General features: G+C 41.1%; 1 protein-coding gene across 4 annotated transcripts; it reads right to left on the minus strand.

Annotated features, from left to right (window-relative positions):
- Positions 1-369: 369 nt before the first annotated feature.
- pcgf5b (polycomb group ring finger 5b) lies at positions 370-16,237 on the minus strand. Of its 4 annotated transcripts, none has more exons than XM_056435772.1 (10): positions 16,008-16,237; positions 13,188-13,424; positions 12,625-12,783; positions 12,274-12,370; positions 11,233-11,288; positions 8,938-8,997; positions 8,332-8,525; positions 8,112-8,210; positions 6,856-6,945; positions 370-1,307 (listed from the first exon to the last, which is right to left on the minus strand). In XM_056435772.1, exons 3-10 carry the CDS (start codon positions 12,737-12,739, stop codon positions 1,260-1,262), a joined length of 759 nt encoding a protein of 252 aa, XP_056291747.1. In that variant the 5' UTR covers positions 12,740-12,783; positions 13,188-13,424; positions 16,008-16,237; the 3' UTR covers positions 370-1,259. The 4 variants fall into 4 exon arrangements, with proteins under 4 accessions (XP_056291747.1, XP_056291746.1, XP_056291744.1 ...); XM_056435771.1 differs by having other exon boundaries at positions 13,016-13,424; XM_056435769.1 differs by having other exon boundaries at positions 12,625-13,424.
- Between the last annotated feature and the right edge of the window lie 385 nt (positions 16,238-16,622).

Raw genomic sequence — 16,622 nt, forward strand, 5'->3', positions numbered from 1 at the left:
GAAATACCTATTCCGACACCTGGCTTACCCTATTAGAGAAGGGTACGCTATGATATGACAAGCCCCGCCCACAATTTGACTGGATTGGTTTCTTAGGGCTGAGACTCATTAGTACACTGCAGGGCGTAGAGGCACAACATGGAGCCGACTGCTTATCCTCATAATGTGTCTATAAAAAAACTTATTAAAAACTGGATTTTCATTGGAGGGGGGTCTCTCAGAAAAGATCTTGGATTGATATGATGTGTCAGATCCAGATAAACAGTTCAAGCTTTCGGTCGACTGTTGAGTTTTATTAGCCACGCCCCCAGATAGTGAGAGTGAACGCGGTGAAATCCCAACGCAGAGCCCGACGTGAACACAGCCATAAACAGTAGAAAATCAACATTTAATCTACAGAGTTAGACGGGCAAAGTGAAGATGTGGTCATACTTCATTTGATCTCAAACAAGTTTTTAGGCACAGGGACAAACATTTAAAAATATCATATACAATAGCATATATTATTCTATGTAGCATAAAACCTCTTTACCATGACAACATATGCACTTCATCATTGGCTGTACAAAAATACATTTAAATCTCTCTTTCTCTGCACATTGTGGGCATGTTTGCATTTGTGTAATGTTTTCTGTACTTGTTATGCACGTCTGTGTGTGTATATACAGGACTGTCTCAGAAAATTAGAATATTGTGATGAAGTTCTTTATTTTCTGTAATGCAATTCAAAAAACAAAAATGTCATGCATTCTGGATTCATTACAAATCAACTGAAATATTGCAAGCCTTTTATTCTTTTAATATTGCTGATTATGGCTTACAGCTTAAGAAAACTCAAATATCCTATCTCTAAATATTAGAATATCATGAAAAAGTATACTAGTAGGGTATTAAACAAATCACTTGAATTGTCTAATTAACTCGAAACACCTGCAAGGGTTTCCTGAGCCTTGACAAACACTCAGCTGTTATAAATCTTTTTTTTAACTTGGTCTGAGGAAATATTAACATTTTATGAGATAGGATTTTAGAGTTTTCTTAAGCTGTAAGCCATAATCAGCAATATTAAAAGAATAAAAGGCTTGCAATATTTCAGTTGATTTGTAATGAATCCAGAATGCATGACATTTTTGTTTTTTTAATTGCATTACAGAAAATAAAGAACTTTATCACAATATTCTAATTTTCTGAGACAGTCCTGTATATGTGTGTGTGTGTGTGTGTGTGTGTGTGTGTGGTCCTCTTCTTGCAGCTGTGGTTCAGCCAAAGTCGATTCGTGGACGGTACTCGAGAACCATGGGGTGTGTCTGAGGGAGAGAGGGAGAAAAAAAAACAAGAAACTGTTTCAGAGAAGAGAATCTGTGTTTTCAGTCTTCACACCGTGAACGTTCACCAACTGGCTGCTGGGACGCAGAGGGGAATAATGAAATATTAAAAACACATCGTTTATCGAACAGGCTTTTTGGAAACAACAGTTGTTACATCAACAACACATGTATGTTCAACCCAATGCCACACACACACATACACAGCCAATAAGACCGGGTGACACCTGACGTCAAACTGCAGGTTTTCATGAATTCAGAGCCAAATAAGAGCGGAGAGAAGCAGAAGATTGATATATGAAGAAAAATAAATGAAAAAAAAGAAGTAATAAAGGCTGCTGCTCGCTCTGCTGAAGCTCAATTGAAAAGTATATCATTCGATATCCGTGGAATACACAGGGCTGTGTAACAAGGCACTCTTTCTATTTTGCTTTATTGGAGCATCTTTTCAAATCTGAATCCAGAAGCACGTATCACAATATATTTAGGTTGAGCTTTTTAATTCAGACATACAGTCGACCTTTACGTTCCAGTGCTTCCATAACAATACAGTCACAGAGTTCACGATCTAAATGGGTCTGGTGTTGTGTTTCAGGAACAGCGGCTTCTGTCAGCGGGAAAAGAAGAAATGTAGACATTTTTGCAAATTTGTTAAAAAAGAAAAACCGAAATATCACAAGGTCATAATTATTCAGACCCTTTGCTCAGTATTGAGTAGAAGCCTGTTGAGCTCGTACAGCCGTGAGTCTTCTTCGAGTTTTTCACACCTGGATTTGATGGGGTGCTGAGTGAACATTAATGAGAAATAAAATGAATATGTTAAAGGGGTCTGAATACCCTGCTAACTTCCCCACAGGCCAGAAAAAACACTTACGATGATGTCATCATCTGTCATGTCGCATCCTCGTGCTGAAAGTTCAGGTTGCACCTTCACTTTCTACAAAAGTGAACACTCTCTTCGTATACGTCGAAGGCTCGTCCATTATTCGGGATAACTAATAGCCATGTGGAGTAGAGCTACCTGCACATCTCGCCTCCTTTGGTTGAAAGTGTGAAAAGATGTGATCTATAAATACCCTTTCCGTGAAATAATTCAGAAAAGTGTCTGTTTGTCGCAGCAGCTGCAAAGCGAAGAGCCCGTCTCCTGTTTTTTCGGAGCCTGTCTACTATTATTTCTGGCAGCTGCAGGCTGCTGCTGGTGCAGCGGAGCACAGCTGCTGTCGTCTCCTCCGGCGTTCTGCATTCTGCTGCATCATGACTGGGAAATAAAGAACAGCACCGAATCCAACCCAAGCAGACTCTCGCTTCTCGCCTCAGACGCTCTGTCACGCAACATTTTTAATGACACGCGTTCTCTCCTCAGCCGGCGGAGACTTTTATGGGATTTTATTCTCGTGTCGAATGTTAAATGTAGAATCGTGCAAACCTGCTGCGTCAGCAAAACACTGAAAATACTGAAAAATACATCTGCTGTCAAATATTGTTCGGTGGAACCAAAAGAATTACATAATTACCTGACACGTACTATTCCAGTGTCTATTTCCGACAGGAATATGTAGTTATTAGACCGAAGGCAAATATATTCTACTTAACCCTCCTATTACCTTCAAATTTACTAAAATGTTTACCCTTGGGGTCAATTTGACCCAAGCAATATAAACCTCCAGAAAATCATTAGAATTTATATTGTTTCCCAAGTTTAAGTGTCAGGTACTTTATGTTTCTTTGTTGACTACCTAAATAGCCCTTTAAGTTAAATAATAAAAAATACCCAACCAAAACCAATGTGTGTAAAATGTTGATATTTCTTATTTGTTTTACAAAGTGAAAAACAGCATGGGGTCAAATTCACCCCAAAGAACACCGATAACACATATTGAAAACATAACATCATGTGAAATTTGTGTTTACCTAGTTGTCCCCAATAAATTAGGAAAAGCCATGAAATATGAAGCAAAAAAAATGATATCAATAATTTTTTTAGAGACGTTAAACATTGAATGCGGTCAAATTGACCCCAAAAGTAATAGAAGGGTAAAATATGTTCCCACTGCTGTCACACTTAATAAGCTCATGAAATGTAAAACAATTTAAAGATTCTTCCACTGAACTATTTACAGCAAATCAGTCTTTGTAATATTTCCTTATGAACCAAAGTGAGAGTCAATGCTAAAAGAAAGTCAACTAAATCCTTAGCAATCGTCCTTTAGAGTCTTGAAGAGCAGCTCTCCCTCTTCCGTGAGTTCAACATGGACTTCGGAGAAAGCAAAGGTTCACCTGGTGGACGTAAGACAGATCTTATGCGTCCTCTGTTCTTGGAAAGACGAGCGACATGATTCATGGGAAGGCTCTCGTTGCAGTGAGGCGGCCCGTGGAGACCGTTTAACCAGAGTGGAAACTATGTCGGGGGGTTAAGGCCGGGTCACGCCGCGGAGTATCCGCTCTCTGCTTCTAGGAATACGAGGCTGCTGAAAAGGTTCGTTATTCAAGAGTTAGAGGATGACGTCACCCGTCAGACGGCTCGGTAGATTTATGACTATCGCATGACCGGGCGGATGCTGATGCATCTTTCTGTACATTATACTGCATATTGACGGATGTTTTTGTGAGTGAAAAGTGATCCAATGAACGAAAGGATTTGAAAGAATTTAAAAATAATACAAAATGTGGATCGGATTCACTTTTCTTTTCTTCAGTGGACATATTTCTGATAATCCACTGTGTCAAGGCAGCGTTTCTTCCCTTTAGAAGTGTTGTTTAGATTTTGTTTCCCAGTCACAAAAGGCCTCATTTTAAACTGCACATCTTGAGAGTGTTTGAAGTGACGAAGAGGTCCCGCTCTCTCCGAATGGAGCGTTCGTGTTTCATAAGTAAGTTAGAGGCTCCATCACGCGTTCCTTCTTCTGAACAAACGCCGCCGACACATGAAACTGATTTGTGCTAACGAGGTGAGCTCGCCGCTCCTCGATAAAACGACGCCTGGAATGACTTTAAGAAGAAGGGACGGCACGAAAATACAAACCACTCGCCAGTGAATATTACAAATCTGGGGCTTTTATTGTGAAAGTTAAGAACAGGACTGGATTATGGCTTTATGTGATATGTAATGTGGCTATTTGTGCTGCATTTGTCAAGTTTCAAAGTTTCAAAGGAATAATAAAGAATGCCATCTTGGTTTGGACTACGGCACCTCCGTGATGTTTCATTAAAAAAAAAGGCGTAACTTAACCCTCTTTGCACAACGTGATTGGTTGAAGCTTTTATTTGGGGTTTGTTTAATTAGAGTCCTGATGGGCAGGTGGCTCCTCCCTTAAGTGTATAAATGGTTAGTTAGAGTCCTGATGGGCAGGTGGCTCCTCCCTTAAGTGAATGAATGGTTAGTTAGAGTCCTGATGGGCAGGTAGCTCCTCCCATCAGTGTATGAATGTATGTGAATGGGTGAATGGTGACCTGTAGTGTTTAAGCTCTTTGAGTGGTACCATCTGATACTGTCAGGGTCTCGGGTCAGGTCTTGAATCCTCGGGGAAAGACCTCTAGACCGGATAGCAATTCCGTTCTTTACCCAAAACATATTAGCGTTTGAGTTGCTGAGGGAAAATGATTCCATGGTCGAATGTCTCGGTGATGCAATCTTTTTTAAATGAATGACAATTTAGTTATCCAATCACATTTCTGGGGACAAGGGATGCTCGTTAATTCAAACAGAAATCAAACTGAACGGACATCTCAACCGCTCATCGATATGAATAACTGCCAGTCGACAATACCAGGCATCAGGAATGTGCTCATTACCCCAGTCGGCACCGACAACGCTACTTCCCACACACATTTTGAGCGAGTGTGCGTGTCCGTTACCGTCGAGGCGATCGGACTGCCGCGTCCGGTTCCCACTAAATGACATCCTGGGACGCCGAGTGCCATCAGAGGAATGTCGCAGCCGGCCTCCGTGGGCCTCGGCGTGGGGGAGGGGGGGGGGGAGAAAATCAAGTCAAGCTGCGTCGGCGTCTCTCGTATCTTCTTTCCCTCCCTCTTCCGTCTCCATTCCTGATTGTCATGCTTCGTGATGCCTCTCTCGCCCTCTCCCGTCCCGCCTCTCTTTTGACCTTATCCTCACCCGGACATGTGCTTCTCGGTGTTAATCCCTCCGACTCACCGGGGAGGGACATAAATGATCCCGACGGACGGATTTCTGTCTGTTGTTTTGGAAGCGTGCGAGTTGAGGACAAAGTGTGGGGGGGGGGGGGATACTGCAGAGGAAAGCTTGTGCTCATGAAGAAGCTGTGGTGATGACGCACCTTTAATAACGTGTTGTACTTCAAACGCGTATTCAAATTCAGAGCCTCCACCTCCAGTGATTCCTGCACAACATCTTGTGTATAAAACCATCAGGAGTTCCTCGTCCTCATGGAGCATGATGGCCCATGTTTACACACCGAAACTAACTCATGAAGACTCACAGTTGGGTTACAACTGTGCTAACGTTTTGTTTTTTCAAGGTTATATTATATCCCACCTGTATTTCCATGTAAAGCATCACATTCGACCTGTTTTTACCCTGATGGTTAGATGCGTTTTAACAATGCAGGACATTTAAGTCCATTTCACTGATGTTTACAGAATGTGAGTCCACAGCTTTCCATATGGGATGCAGGTCCAGATGGAAAATGACATGATCTCCAATTCTAACAATCTGTGTTCACTGAAGAGACAATCTGTATCTCATTACTACACAAGAAGGATGTCAGATCCAACTGGGTATTATTAAACACTTTGTAAAATTGAAATTTAAAGTTGTGTTGATGTTTAGGTTTCACAATAACAATACATGAATTAATTGTGCCCTACAATCATGAAATGATTGACAATATAAGGATTAAGAATAAAACCCATACGCTTTTTTCCTTCTTTTTACAGTATATAGGTATATGCTTCATGAAATAAAGAAAAAAACCACACACAAACACACGCTCACACACACACACACACACACGCAGATGAATTGATAAACAAGTCCCCATATGCAAGAATGAATGCACACTGTTCCCAAGCAAGTACAGAGTATACTGTAAATCCAGATGATGGTCATGACCACACACAGACACACACACACACACACGCAACCACAGAGTGGACCCAAAAGTCTGAGAACAGGACAACTCCTCCTGGTAGGCTACTGTGTGTGTGTGTATGTGTGTGAGAGTTATTGTACTTCTATCTATGTGAGGACCAAATAACATTTTAGACCTTGAACCACAGAGTGGACTAAAGACCCTAAAGTCTGAGGACGGGACACCTCCTCCTAGACTCTTTCTCACCAATAAATGAGCCATCCTGTAACACTGATCTGAACCTTAATCTTGAGCACAGTGTCAACCATAATATAAAAGTTGTTTTTGGTCCCTTTTTGTGGAGGTAAGTCCCAACAATGTAGATGAATGCATAACAAAAATGCTTTCCTGCACACCAGTGTGTCTACACATGAGCATGCAGAGCACGCACACAAACAGGAAGTGAAGTGCGACAGCCTTACATTCTCTCCGTGTAGCCTCCATCGGGTCATGTAGATGAACTCCAGAGTGTGATCTCTTCCCATGATCTCTCCGTTACAAAGCACATCCAGCTGGACTCAGCGGAAGAAGAAGAAAAAAGGATCGGGAATAAGTTCAAAGGATGATGACACATGAATGACAAAGGAAATGGCATTTATTTGTGTTAAATCTTAGTTCTAATGCAGAAAATGAAAGAAGAGGGGAAGTTCACTGCGGTGATGAGTGGGAGGCGGCACTGAATGTGTGAACGACTGTTTGAGATTCAGTACTTACTCTGATTTTTTTTCACTCTTTCGTTTAATTTCTGGGACATTTGTTGGTTATTTCACTTGAATTTTATTTCTCTGTTATCTTAGAATTGACACGTTTACTTATTTTAAATTGCCGTTTCATTGCTCTGTGTGTCAGCTGGATAACGTTTCGGGTCTTTTGGGGTTTCCGAGTCTGTAGCTACTTTAAACTCATTTTATTTCGGCAACGTTGCTGCTGCTCAACACACCTTGGCTGACTGGCTAGCCATGCCGGACAATAATTGGCAATGCACTGTAGGCTGCATTAGACCGGTTCAATCTCAGTATTTGATTAACAAACTCTCTCCATTGTGTAGAGGAGCACATCAATTTGCATCCGCCCTGTGATGACATCACCAGCATGACATCCCGAAACCACAGTCGGCAAAACAACATAACAACATGCTGTCTTTAGAGTGAACTTAGCAACTTTACGTAGATGTTAATAAAAATATATGGAATTTATGTGGATCCGCCTTTGTAAAAGATTGAATGTATTATTTTAAGACATGATTCCTGTTCCTATACGTTTTAGGTACATCCTATTTTGATTCTAGAGGAGCCTCTATTCAACTCTAACCATATAGAAGGTATGCCAGCAACTGACTTGACATTACTCTTATGATCTGGGAGGTTCTTACAGTATATATACACATATATCTATATGTATATATGTATATATATATATATACATCAATATTTTTTTTTTACATCATATATGTGCTTTCCTTAATAAACATGTAACATAACGGTGTTTTGTGTGTGTTGTATGAATCTCTGGTAATATCATGTGGTTATCACGTGACCGGATGACGTATTTAAAGACGGCATCTGTTGATATTTTAAGTGTGAAGAAGAGCGATAGCTCGACATGTCTGTTGTTTATGTGCTAATGAATTGCACTTAAGGGAGCAACAGTGTGCACACCTTCATTAAATGTTCCTTACCTCATAGGAGCTGGGCAGCTTGAGTTTAAGACTAAGAAACTTCTTAATTGTTCCCACTGTGACTCGACTGGAGCAGCGGATGAACCTCTTCATCAAATCCTAAATGGGCGAGAGACAAATCCCATTACACTCTCAACCTAATGAGGTAACTAAAAGATCACTTTTACAGGAACACACACTTCTTGATGAATAAAGTTGCACATATATAAAACACACGCACCGTGACAGTGCTCTCCGCAGACTGTCCCGTGTTGCGCAGGCAGTCCAGACAGATGGCTATCTGAGGGTCACTCCTGTGGTAATCTTCATCGCCGCCATGGTCATCATCATCACCCCCTCCACCGCCGCCACCACCACCGTCATCATAATCCCCTCCAACATCAGGCAGCCCAAACCGCTGACACCGCACAGTTTCTGGTATGACAAGAGCACACACACACACACGCACACAAACACACACACACATACACACACGGGTTAATAAGTGAGATGTGATCCACCAAAATATTTTGGGGGGGAATAGGAACTTTTTTGGGGGGGATTTAGGCAAACTTTAAATTATTAAAGTATCAAATCATTATCATAATGATGCAATTATAAGTTGATAAATGACCATACTGAGTTATTGCCCTCTACAAAGCGTGTGTGGGTTGTATGTATATGAGCAAGAAATTCCCTGATATCCTACATGTTGATGAATCAAAAACATCCCTGACATGATTTACATCTGCAATATCTGACATTGCTACACACCGCAACACAACATCCAGACATATAGTAACTGTATTAGCCAAAATAAATACGGTACAATTATATTACAGCTTACCTTGGCCATTTACTCTGGGTTGGTTCTTCTTCCAGAATTCCACTTCATGCTGTTCCTCTCCTGTATTCACATATACAGATAAAAAGAACGACAGGAAAAAAGACAGTGTTATATATATATATATATATATATATATACATATATGTGAAATAATGTCTAGATAGAGTATTTAAGTTCCTGCTCATTGACCGTAGTGTTCAATTCAATTGAAAATGCGGAAGGTTATGTTTTGATCGCCGTGTATTTATTTATTTATTTATTTTTATGCGTGTTATTCACGTAACAAAAAAGTTGTAAACCGAATCGCATGAAATTTCATGGGATGATTGGTTATTATCCGGGGACCATTTGATTAGATTTTGGGATCGATCGGGTCAAAGGTCAAAGGTCAAGGTCATGAAAAGGTCAACATCCTCTTGAATCGCATGAAATTTGGTGGGATGATTGGTTATTATCCGGGGACCATTTGATTAGATGTTGGGATCAATCGGGTCAAAGGTCAAGGTCGTGGATAGGTCAACATCTTCTTTTTACCATAGCACGGTCAATTTCTATCCAATTGGCATGCAACTAATGCCAACATGTTCATAATTCAATGCCCAATCTTGTGATATGCGAAGGTATGCGCTCTACCGAGTGCCCATTCTAGTTTATTTATTTATTTATTTATTTGTATGCGTGTTATTCGCATAACAAAAAAAGTTATAAACCGAATCTCATGAAATTTGGTGGGATGATTGGTTATTATCCGGGGACCATTTGATTAGATTTTGGGATCGATCGGGTCAAAGGTCAAGGTCATGAAAAGGTCAAAATCGTCTTGAATCACATGAAATTTGGTGGGATGATTGGTTATTATCCGGGGACCATTTGATTAGATTTTGGGATCAATCGGGTCAAAGGTCAAGGTCATGGCAAGGTCAAAATCTTCTTTTTACCATAGCACGGTCAATTTTTATCCAATTGGCATGCAACTAATGCCAAAATGTTCATAATTCAATGCCCAATCTTGTACCGAGTGCCCGTTCTAGTTATTGATGCATCAGAGCTCCTTTGCACACCGTTCTAGAGAAAGAGACCTCATACCAACGCAAGCTTTAAATAATGGCTTTCACTATGAATTCTGTCCATAACTGATTTATAAACTGGTGAATTATCTTATTTGGGTCACCTTCAATCATTTTAAAATACAACATATAAAGCACGGTCTAGAGACCAGGGAGCATATGGATAATATTGTTTTTACAATATACTCATTAAGAACAATAGTGCAACCTAGACCATCATTTGTGTAGTTTATGTCTCTGTACTGTTTCCCTGAATACAATACGTTGTATTTCCGTACTCTGTATGAAGAATAACATGCCACGTGTCAGGTCCAGAAAAAACACTAGTCTGCTCTTTAAAAAACATAAACCATAATGTTTATATGATAGTAATTGGCCGAGCGACACCAGCCCTACGAAAACACGATACGTCTGTTCCATCAAGCGGCTGCCAGAGAGCTTCGTCATCGGAGGTGAAGTTATGGAGTCATAAAATTATAGCGCCATCACAGCTTTAGTTTGACATGTTGGCTCGACTTCTTGGATCACAACTGCACAGCAGTGCCCTGGAGCTTGATTTGCTCAAAGGCACCTCAACAGGGTGTATGCTTTTCAGCCATGCAGGTTTGAACCCAGGTCTCCCTTTTTGAGACTATTGGGTCTGATTCATTACCTCCTATAATGTACAGTGGGAATAGAACATGAGGACAGGCATGTTGTGTGCATGGAGTGTAATCCGGATATATGTAATGGTGTCCAGTACAGTTCCTGCCTTATATGGAAGTAGAAAAAAACATAGAATGACGACAACAAAAGAAAAAATAAATAAGAACATAAACAAGATATTTTGTGTTGGAAAAACTCACTCGAAAATTGATTGATCTTTGCTAACATTTTACCCGGGCATCACTTCGGTGGAGGCTGGGTTCAGTTTGAGATTTTTAATGAGGCATTGCTTGGTTTCCATATTTTCGGGGGGGTGGGGGGGTCATTAGGTCATTATGTGGTTGCTGAGGTGTCTCGTCGGTTGCTTGGGTCTTGCTAAATTATTGCGAAGGCATTCTTGGTGATGGTGTTGCCCAGTGGTTGCTAAGATGTTCTTGGTGATTACTAAAGTGTTGCTAGGTGGTTGCTACAGTGTATGTTGCATGCCTTGTACAATGATGTTGTTTACTAAAATAAATGTCTACCCACCAATGAATAGTCCTATAATTAAACATGGACGGATGAAACCATCTGGAAAACTTACTTTCTCTGAGTCCAGGCACCAGCTTGAAGATGATCTCCTCCAGGGTGTTGTCCAACCTGAGGATATGGAATATTTTGTATACTATTAGCATAATATAAATATATTTTAAGTGTGATGTTTACATATTTGTAAAATACTCATCACATATTTCAAATAAAATATATAATTTAAGTGAAATATCGGCATGCATATTAGCACATACACAGTCATGGACTTAAATTGTACTAAGTATACTTTAAGTTGTTCCAATTTAGCACAAAATAAATACTAAATACACTTCAAATTGTACTTAATTACTATTCTATCACAACTTAAATGCATTGAGTCCAAAATGAGGTGTTCTAAAATAGCACACTTTATATATGATGAGTAGGGCTTCAAGTACACTCAAGTATGCTAAGATTAAATATACTTAGCATATTTATTTTTCACCTGGGTGGAGGTGGAGGGAGAGAACGATGACAAGGAGGTGAAGAGGAAGTTGCGTGATGAATTAAAGTGACAGGAGTTTAAGAGGGGGAGCAGGAGTGGAGGTAGAGGAGAGAGGGAGCAGGTGGGCGGAAAGCAAAGACAAGAAGTCAGGAGGGAATAAAAGATAAGAGAAAAAAAGGGAAGATACACTAGAGAGAATGATTGGTGCAAGAGATGAGTAGCTGTGCTATAACACAAAACAGATGTCAAATGAGAATGAAACAGGAAGTAAATAAGATAAGAGACAAACAGAAGGATAAGAAGACTGAGATGTGTGAATAAAAGAAGGATGAGGTGATACAAAAAGAGTAGAACAACTAGAGCACAGCAGGTGGACCAAGAGAGCCACTCATGAAATGGAGATGAATGGAATGAAATGTGCGCTGCTTAAAGCGTTGAAACCTCCATCTTTAAAACTTAGCCCCGGAATCTCTTTTAAGATGAAGAGAAAGCGCCTAAAAGAAGGATGAAGACAGCTCGGGGGGACAAACTGCCCATGAAAACAGAAGAAATAAGCTCAATTAAATGAAAAGAGAGGCTGGAGTAAGAAGAAGACGGATGCCATCGTACCTGAGCATCTCCAGTGGGTTGGTCTCATGGACCTGAATGCCACATTTAGGACAGTCGTTACTGTCCTCAAAGTGCTGCACGATACAGCTCTTACAGACTGCAGGAGAAACCACACACACATGATTTATTGAAGTTAACTTTCTATATCTAATGGCTACTCTTCATCAAGACAGTTTGACGGCCTCCTGTTTTAGGATTAGAAAGAAAAAAGAAAGAAATATGCCCGCTTTTAGCCGTTAAAAACTTTACTCTAAACAAACCGCATGATGTCAAACTGTCTTGATGAACTTCTGCCATTTATTTCCACTCATTTAAATGTGTCGCGTCACAAAGAAACAGCGTTTCACTCACAGGTGTGCAGGCACTCGGTGACCGTGGTCGGTTTTATCAGGTAACCTCGACACAGGTAACAGGTGATGAAATGGTTAAAGTCCTTCACCATGTGCTTCCTTCCGGTGGCAGCCATGTTTGGAGTCCTTTTTTGTTGTTTTGCAACGCTACAGCAAAAGACTGACCAGGGGTCAGAGTTACAGTTTAAAGCTGAAGGGAAAGGTCACCTTCTAGCTTTTGGAAGAGTCCGACGTCCATTCACAACAAAACGGAATGGAAAAGATTACGGTTACAGGCGAATATCGGGTGACACACGGTTAGGTATCTTCTCCAACACTGGCTAATGTTAGTCCAGACTAGTGCATACAAATGTTCACTATCCACAATTTCTGAGAGAAATGAGAGCGCCTACTGTGTAAAATCCTGCTCCATCCTTGACCCAATTTCTATTTGGTAATCAGTTTTTCTTGAGCATCATCTCCCACACAGATCTCATTCCATCTTCACTGAACCATGTTAGTCCCATTTGAAGACGAACAAAACAACACCAGGTGACCAGTCTGTGCAATCCTGTTTCAAACAACCTCGTTTGTTAAATTCCCAGAATTCCTGGAGAGTAAGATGTCATGCTTCCCTCCCCGTCCCACGAGGGGTCAGAGGTCAGCTGACGACAGTGAGGCCGAAGACTTCTGCATAGTCGGCCTCATCCCAGTCGGTTCATTCATCATTACGGTGCCGCTGCTGTTGACGTCTTCGTTCTTCTAGTGGCGCATGGTGACATGGGCTTGTCTGATGTCCTTTTGACCTCAAGTTCAAGTGACCTAAAGAGAATAGCAAACATGCATCAGGAAGTGTACAGAGTACCAAACATATGCACAATTTAAGACACAATAAAGAAACATTAAAAAGGAACATTTTATAAGTTTATAGAGTCCCGAATAACTGAATAACCCTAACGCAATGAAATAAATCAAACTATATCTTTATCGTGACTTCTAAAGGAATGACTGTTTGCTCTCATAATGCATTTGATAAGATTCAGAGTATAAAGAAACAAACATAATTCATCAATATTCAATGAGATCAGAAGGATGTGTGCATGACATGTGATGCTGCTTCAACACAGGGAATATTATCAACAAGCAGAAAAGCTCCGTATGACGATCTCAGGCTGTGAACTGGCTCACAGACAGTTTAAAGGGCAGCGATTAAATCTTGACACTTACCAAAGTCACCTCAATGACTTTCAGAGTCGTGAGGACTTTTTGCTTTTGTTCTCACCTACCTGTTGTGTTGTGTAATTAATGTATTTATCAATAACAAACAATGAAATGAACATTCACAGGGTTGTTGCAGCTCTGACCTACATGCATCAGTCTCTGGATTACCATTACTATGAATAGCTAAAGTCTCCAACTTGGATCTATTCCATTCCCATTTTGATGGATTTGAATGCATTTTGGTTGCCCTACTTCAAATATATTAATATATAATGTTAAGCCTCATAGTGGTGGCGGCATTTGCATTCTGAAGTGTCATATCTCCTGTGCAAAGCCTTTTATTCAGATGCTATGGTGCCTGCGCTGCTGTTCGAGTAAATGAAGTGAGGAAACCAGTAAATTTTTCTGGATGTGGGATTAGTCACTGGTCTCAGGTCTGATTAATTTTCTTTTTAAAAAGAACACACAGCAGCCTGATAATGAATTACTATGAAATACTAATCAGCATGCAGACTACTGTAATAACAGTTACAGAATAAACGTTGTGTTTGTTGTATTTATTGACCTCATCTAACACCTCATGTGAGTTTGGCTCTTCTTACTTGATTTTTCCTATGAATGCAACCAATAGGCAATTAATGTCAAATGAGTCTAAATGAGTTTCAGTGGGTTTACTTTCATTATATATGACCATCATTTCAATTCCGTATATTTTGTACCAAAACCACAAATCAGCCTTGTTTCCTAACAATATATGGTTGTGCCAGAAGCAGGAACAAGTACCTAACCACTGCTTATCACAGATAAACTATAAGTTACTGTAGGAATATTATACAAAATAAAGTTTGTGATACTGCAACTTCAGCATGGACGTTGCATTACATTACAGTACATGTAATATTGGCTGCCTCTAAATACTTTTTATGAGATACATGTGCTCCTTTAAAGGGAAGAAATATTTGTTCAAGTTCCTGCAAACCCAACTCAAACTAGCTTGCCTGTCCCTTACTCCATGGTAAAACGCTCTAAGAAATTAAATATATAAAAAATATGCCAAAACAGACAAACAATTGGTTATTTCCTAGTACAGCGCTAGGTATTGGAAAAGCTGCACAGCTACATATTTAACTTACTCAGTCATCACTTATTTTAATTTGACTCATCTCGACTGAATAAAAGCAAATGTCCATGTGAGTTGTGAGTCCGTATTTGAGCCATCGGTGTGTTGTTGTAAAGTGTAGCTCATTTTATATCCACCTGCAGTATGCTGCAAACACATTAGGTCCCAACAGTTATATTTATATGGCTACTTTTAATTAAGGGTGTACTTTATTCTCATGTGCAACTTCCGTCATTATGATGACGTCACATAGACCGCACGTTCACTTGCTACGTCAGCTGTGTGGACAGTGTTGAACACATGCAGAGCTGGCGTCCGGCGGCAGCTTCATATTGCAGAAACAAACTACACACAGAGGAAAAGGTTGTGCCCTGGACTCCCAGCGCCGGCTTCTTTTTTTTGATAGAAAAATCTCGAAGTGAGCAGCCCTGAAAATCCCCCCGTGTCCGTCAACGAGGCACAGTCGCGCGCGCACACCGGCGTGCTATTTATTCACACGCAGCGGATCTGCTTATCTCTTCCGCGTCACGGTCTACGTCACCTCTGTCAAAACAATATCAATGGACGACACACGCACCTTACAGTCACAATTCGCCTAAACACCATAGCCCGTACGTGCAAACGCGCGCGCGCGCGTCTACGCTGTATCCATCTATCTACACACTAGAGTACACGCGTAGACATACGCGCGCGCGCGCGCAGCACGTTATCGACAGCAAAAGTTGAAAAGCTTTTTTTCACGCCACGGCCCTTTGAACGACGCCGACGGGAAGCGCACCGCACGCGGGTTATTCGCCTTTGCGTGAACATACCGTAATATCCCGCATGTGAGTGTGCACGGCGACGCACTTTGCGTTACAGGAGAGCGAGAGCGATAGAGGGGGAGGGAGGGGTAGAGAGAGAGAGAGAGAGAGAGAGAGAGAGAGAGAGAGCGAGAGAGCGAGAGAGAGAGAGGAGGTCCAGCCAGCAGCGTCAAAGTTTGGCCGTAACGTATCGCGACCGACGTCGACAGATGAATTCGTCATCCGCGCAGAAATAACAACAAATAATAACACATTGCTCACCTCCGGCCACACTTTCGCTCTGCCCGCGGAGTTATGGATGCCGCGGCTGGGCAGGAATGTCCACCATGACACTGCCCGGTTCTCCTGCTCACTCCGGTCCGTGCACTGGGTGAGGATAGAACGCGGAACTGGTCGGCTCGGATCTGCCCCAGTCCGCCCAGCAGACAGGCAGTCGGGTAGGCAGGCAGTCAGGCAGACAGGCAGCAGAGAGCAGCGGTGGGCGGGGAGCCACTAGGCAGGCAGGCAGGCAGGGCTCGGAAACTGAAAGCGGTTGTGTAACTGAGTGACTATTGGCCTACAACACACACACACGCACACACTCACATGTGCGTAGTGGTGAACAGGGATGGAGTGCAGGAAGCTTTAACAAGTTTGGTTTGGTTTCATTCATAATGCAATACTACAATACAGTAAATACACAATACATATCACTCATATAAATAAATAAAGATATACAAGCGTTATTTCTGCCACCTGTCCTCATATGTTATAACGTATCACAGGTCAATCATGTTTAGGTCATATATAGCATGAGAAGTAAATTGTATGAGAAAAGTATAAATGGAACAAATAAAAAAACAGCTACGACGCTGCAACACACTTTCTTGAGATACT

This window comes from Pseudoliparis swirei, chromosome 17 (genome assembly GCF_029220125.1).
Source record: "Pseudoliparis swirei isolate HS2019 ecotype Mariana Trench chromosome 17, NWPU_hadal_v1, whole genome shotgun sequence".
NCBI classification, from domain to species: Eukaryota; Metazoa; Chordata; class Actinopteri; order Perciformes; family Liparidae; genus Pseudoliparis; species Pseudoliparis swirei.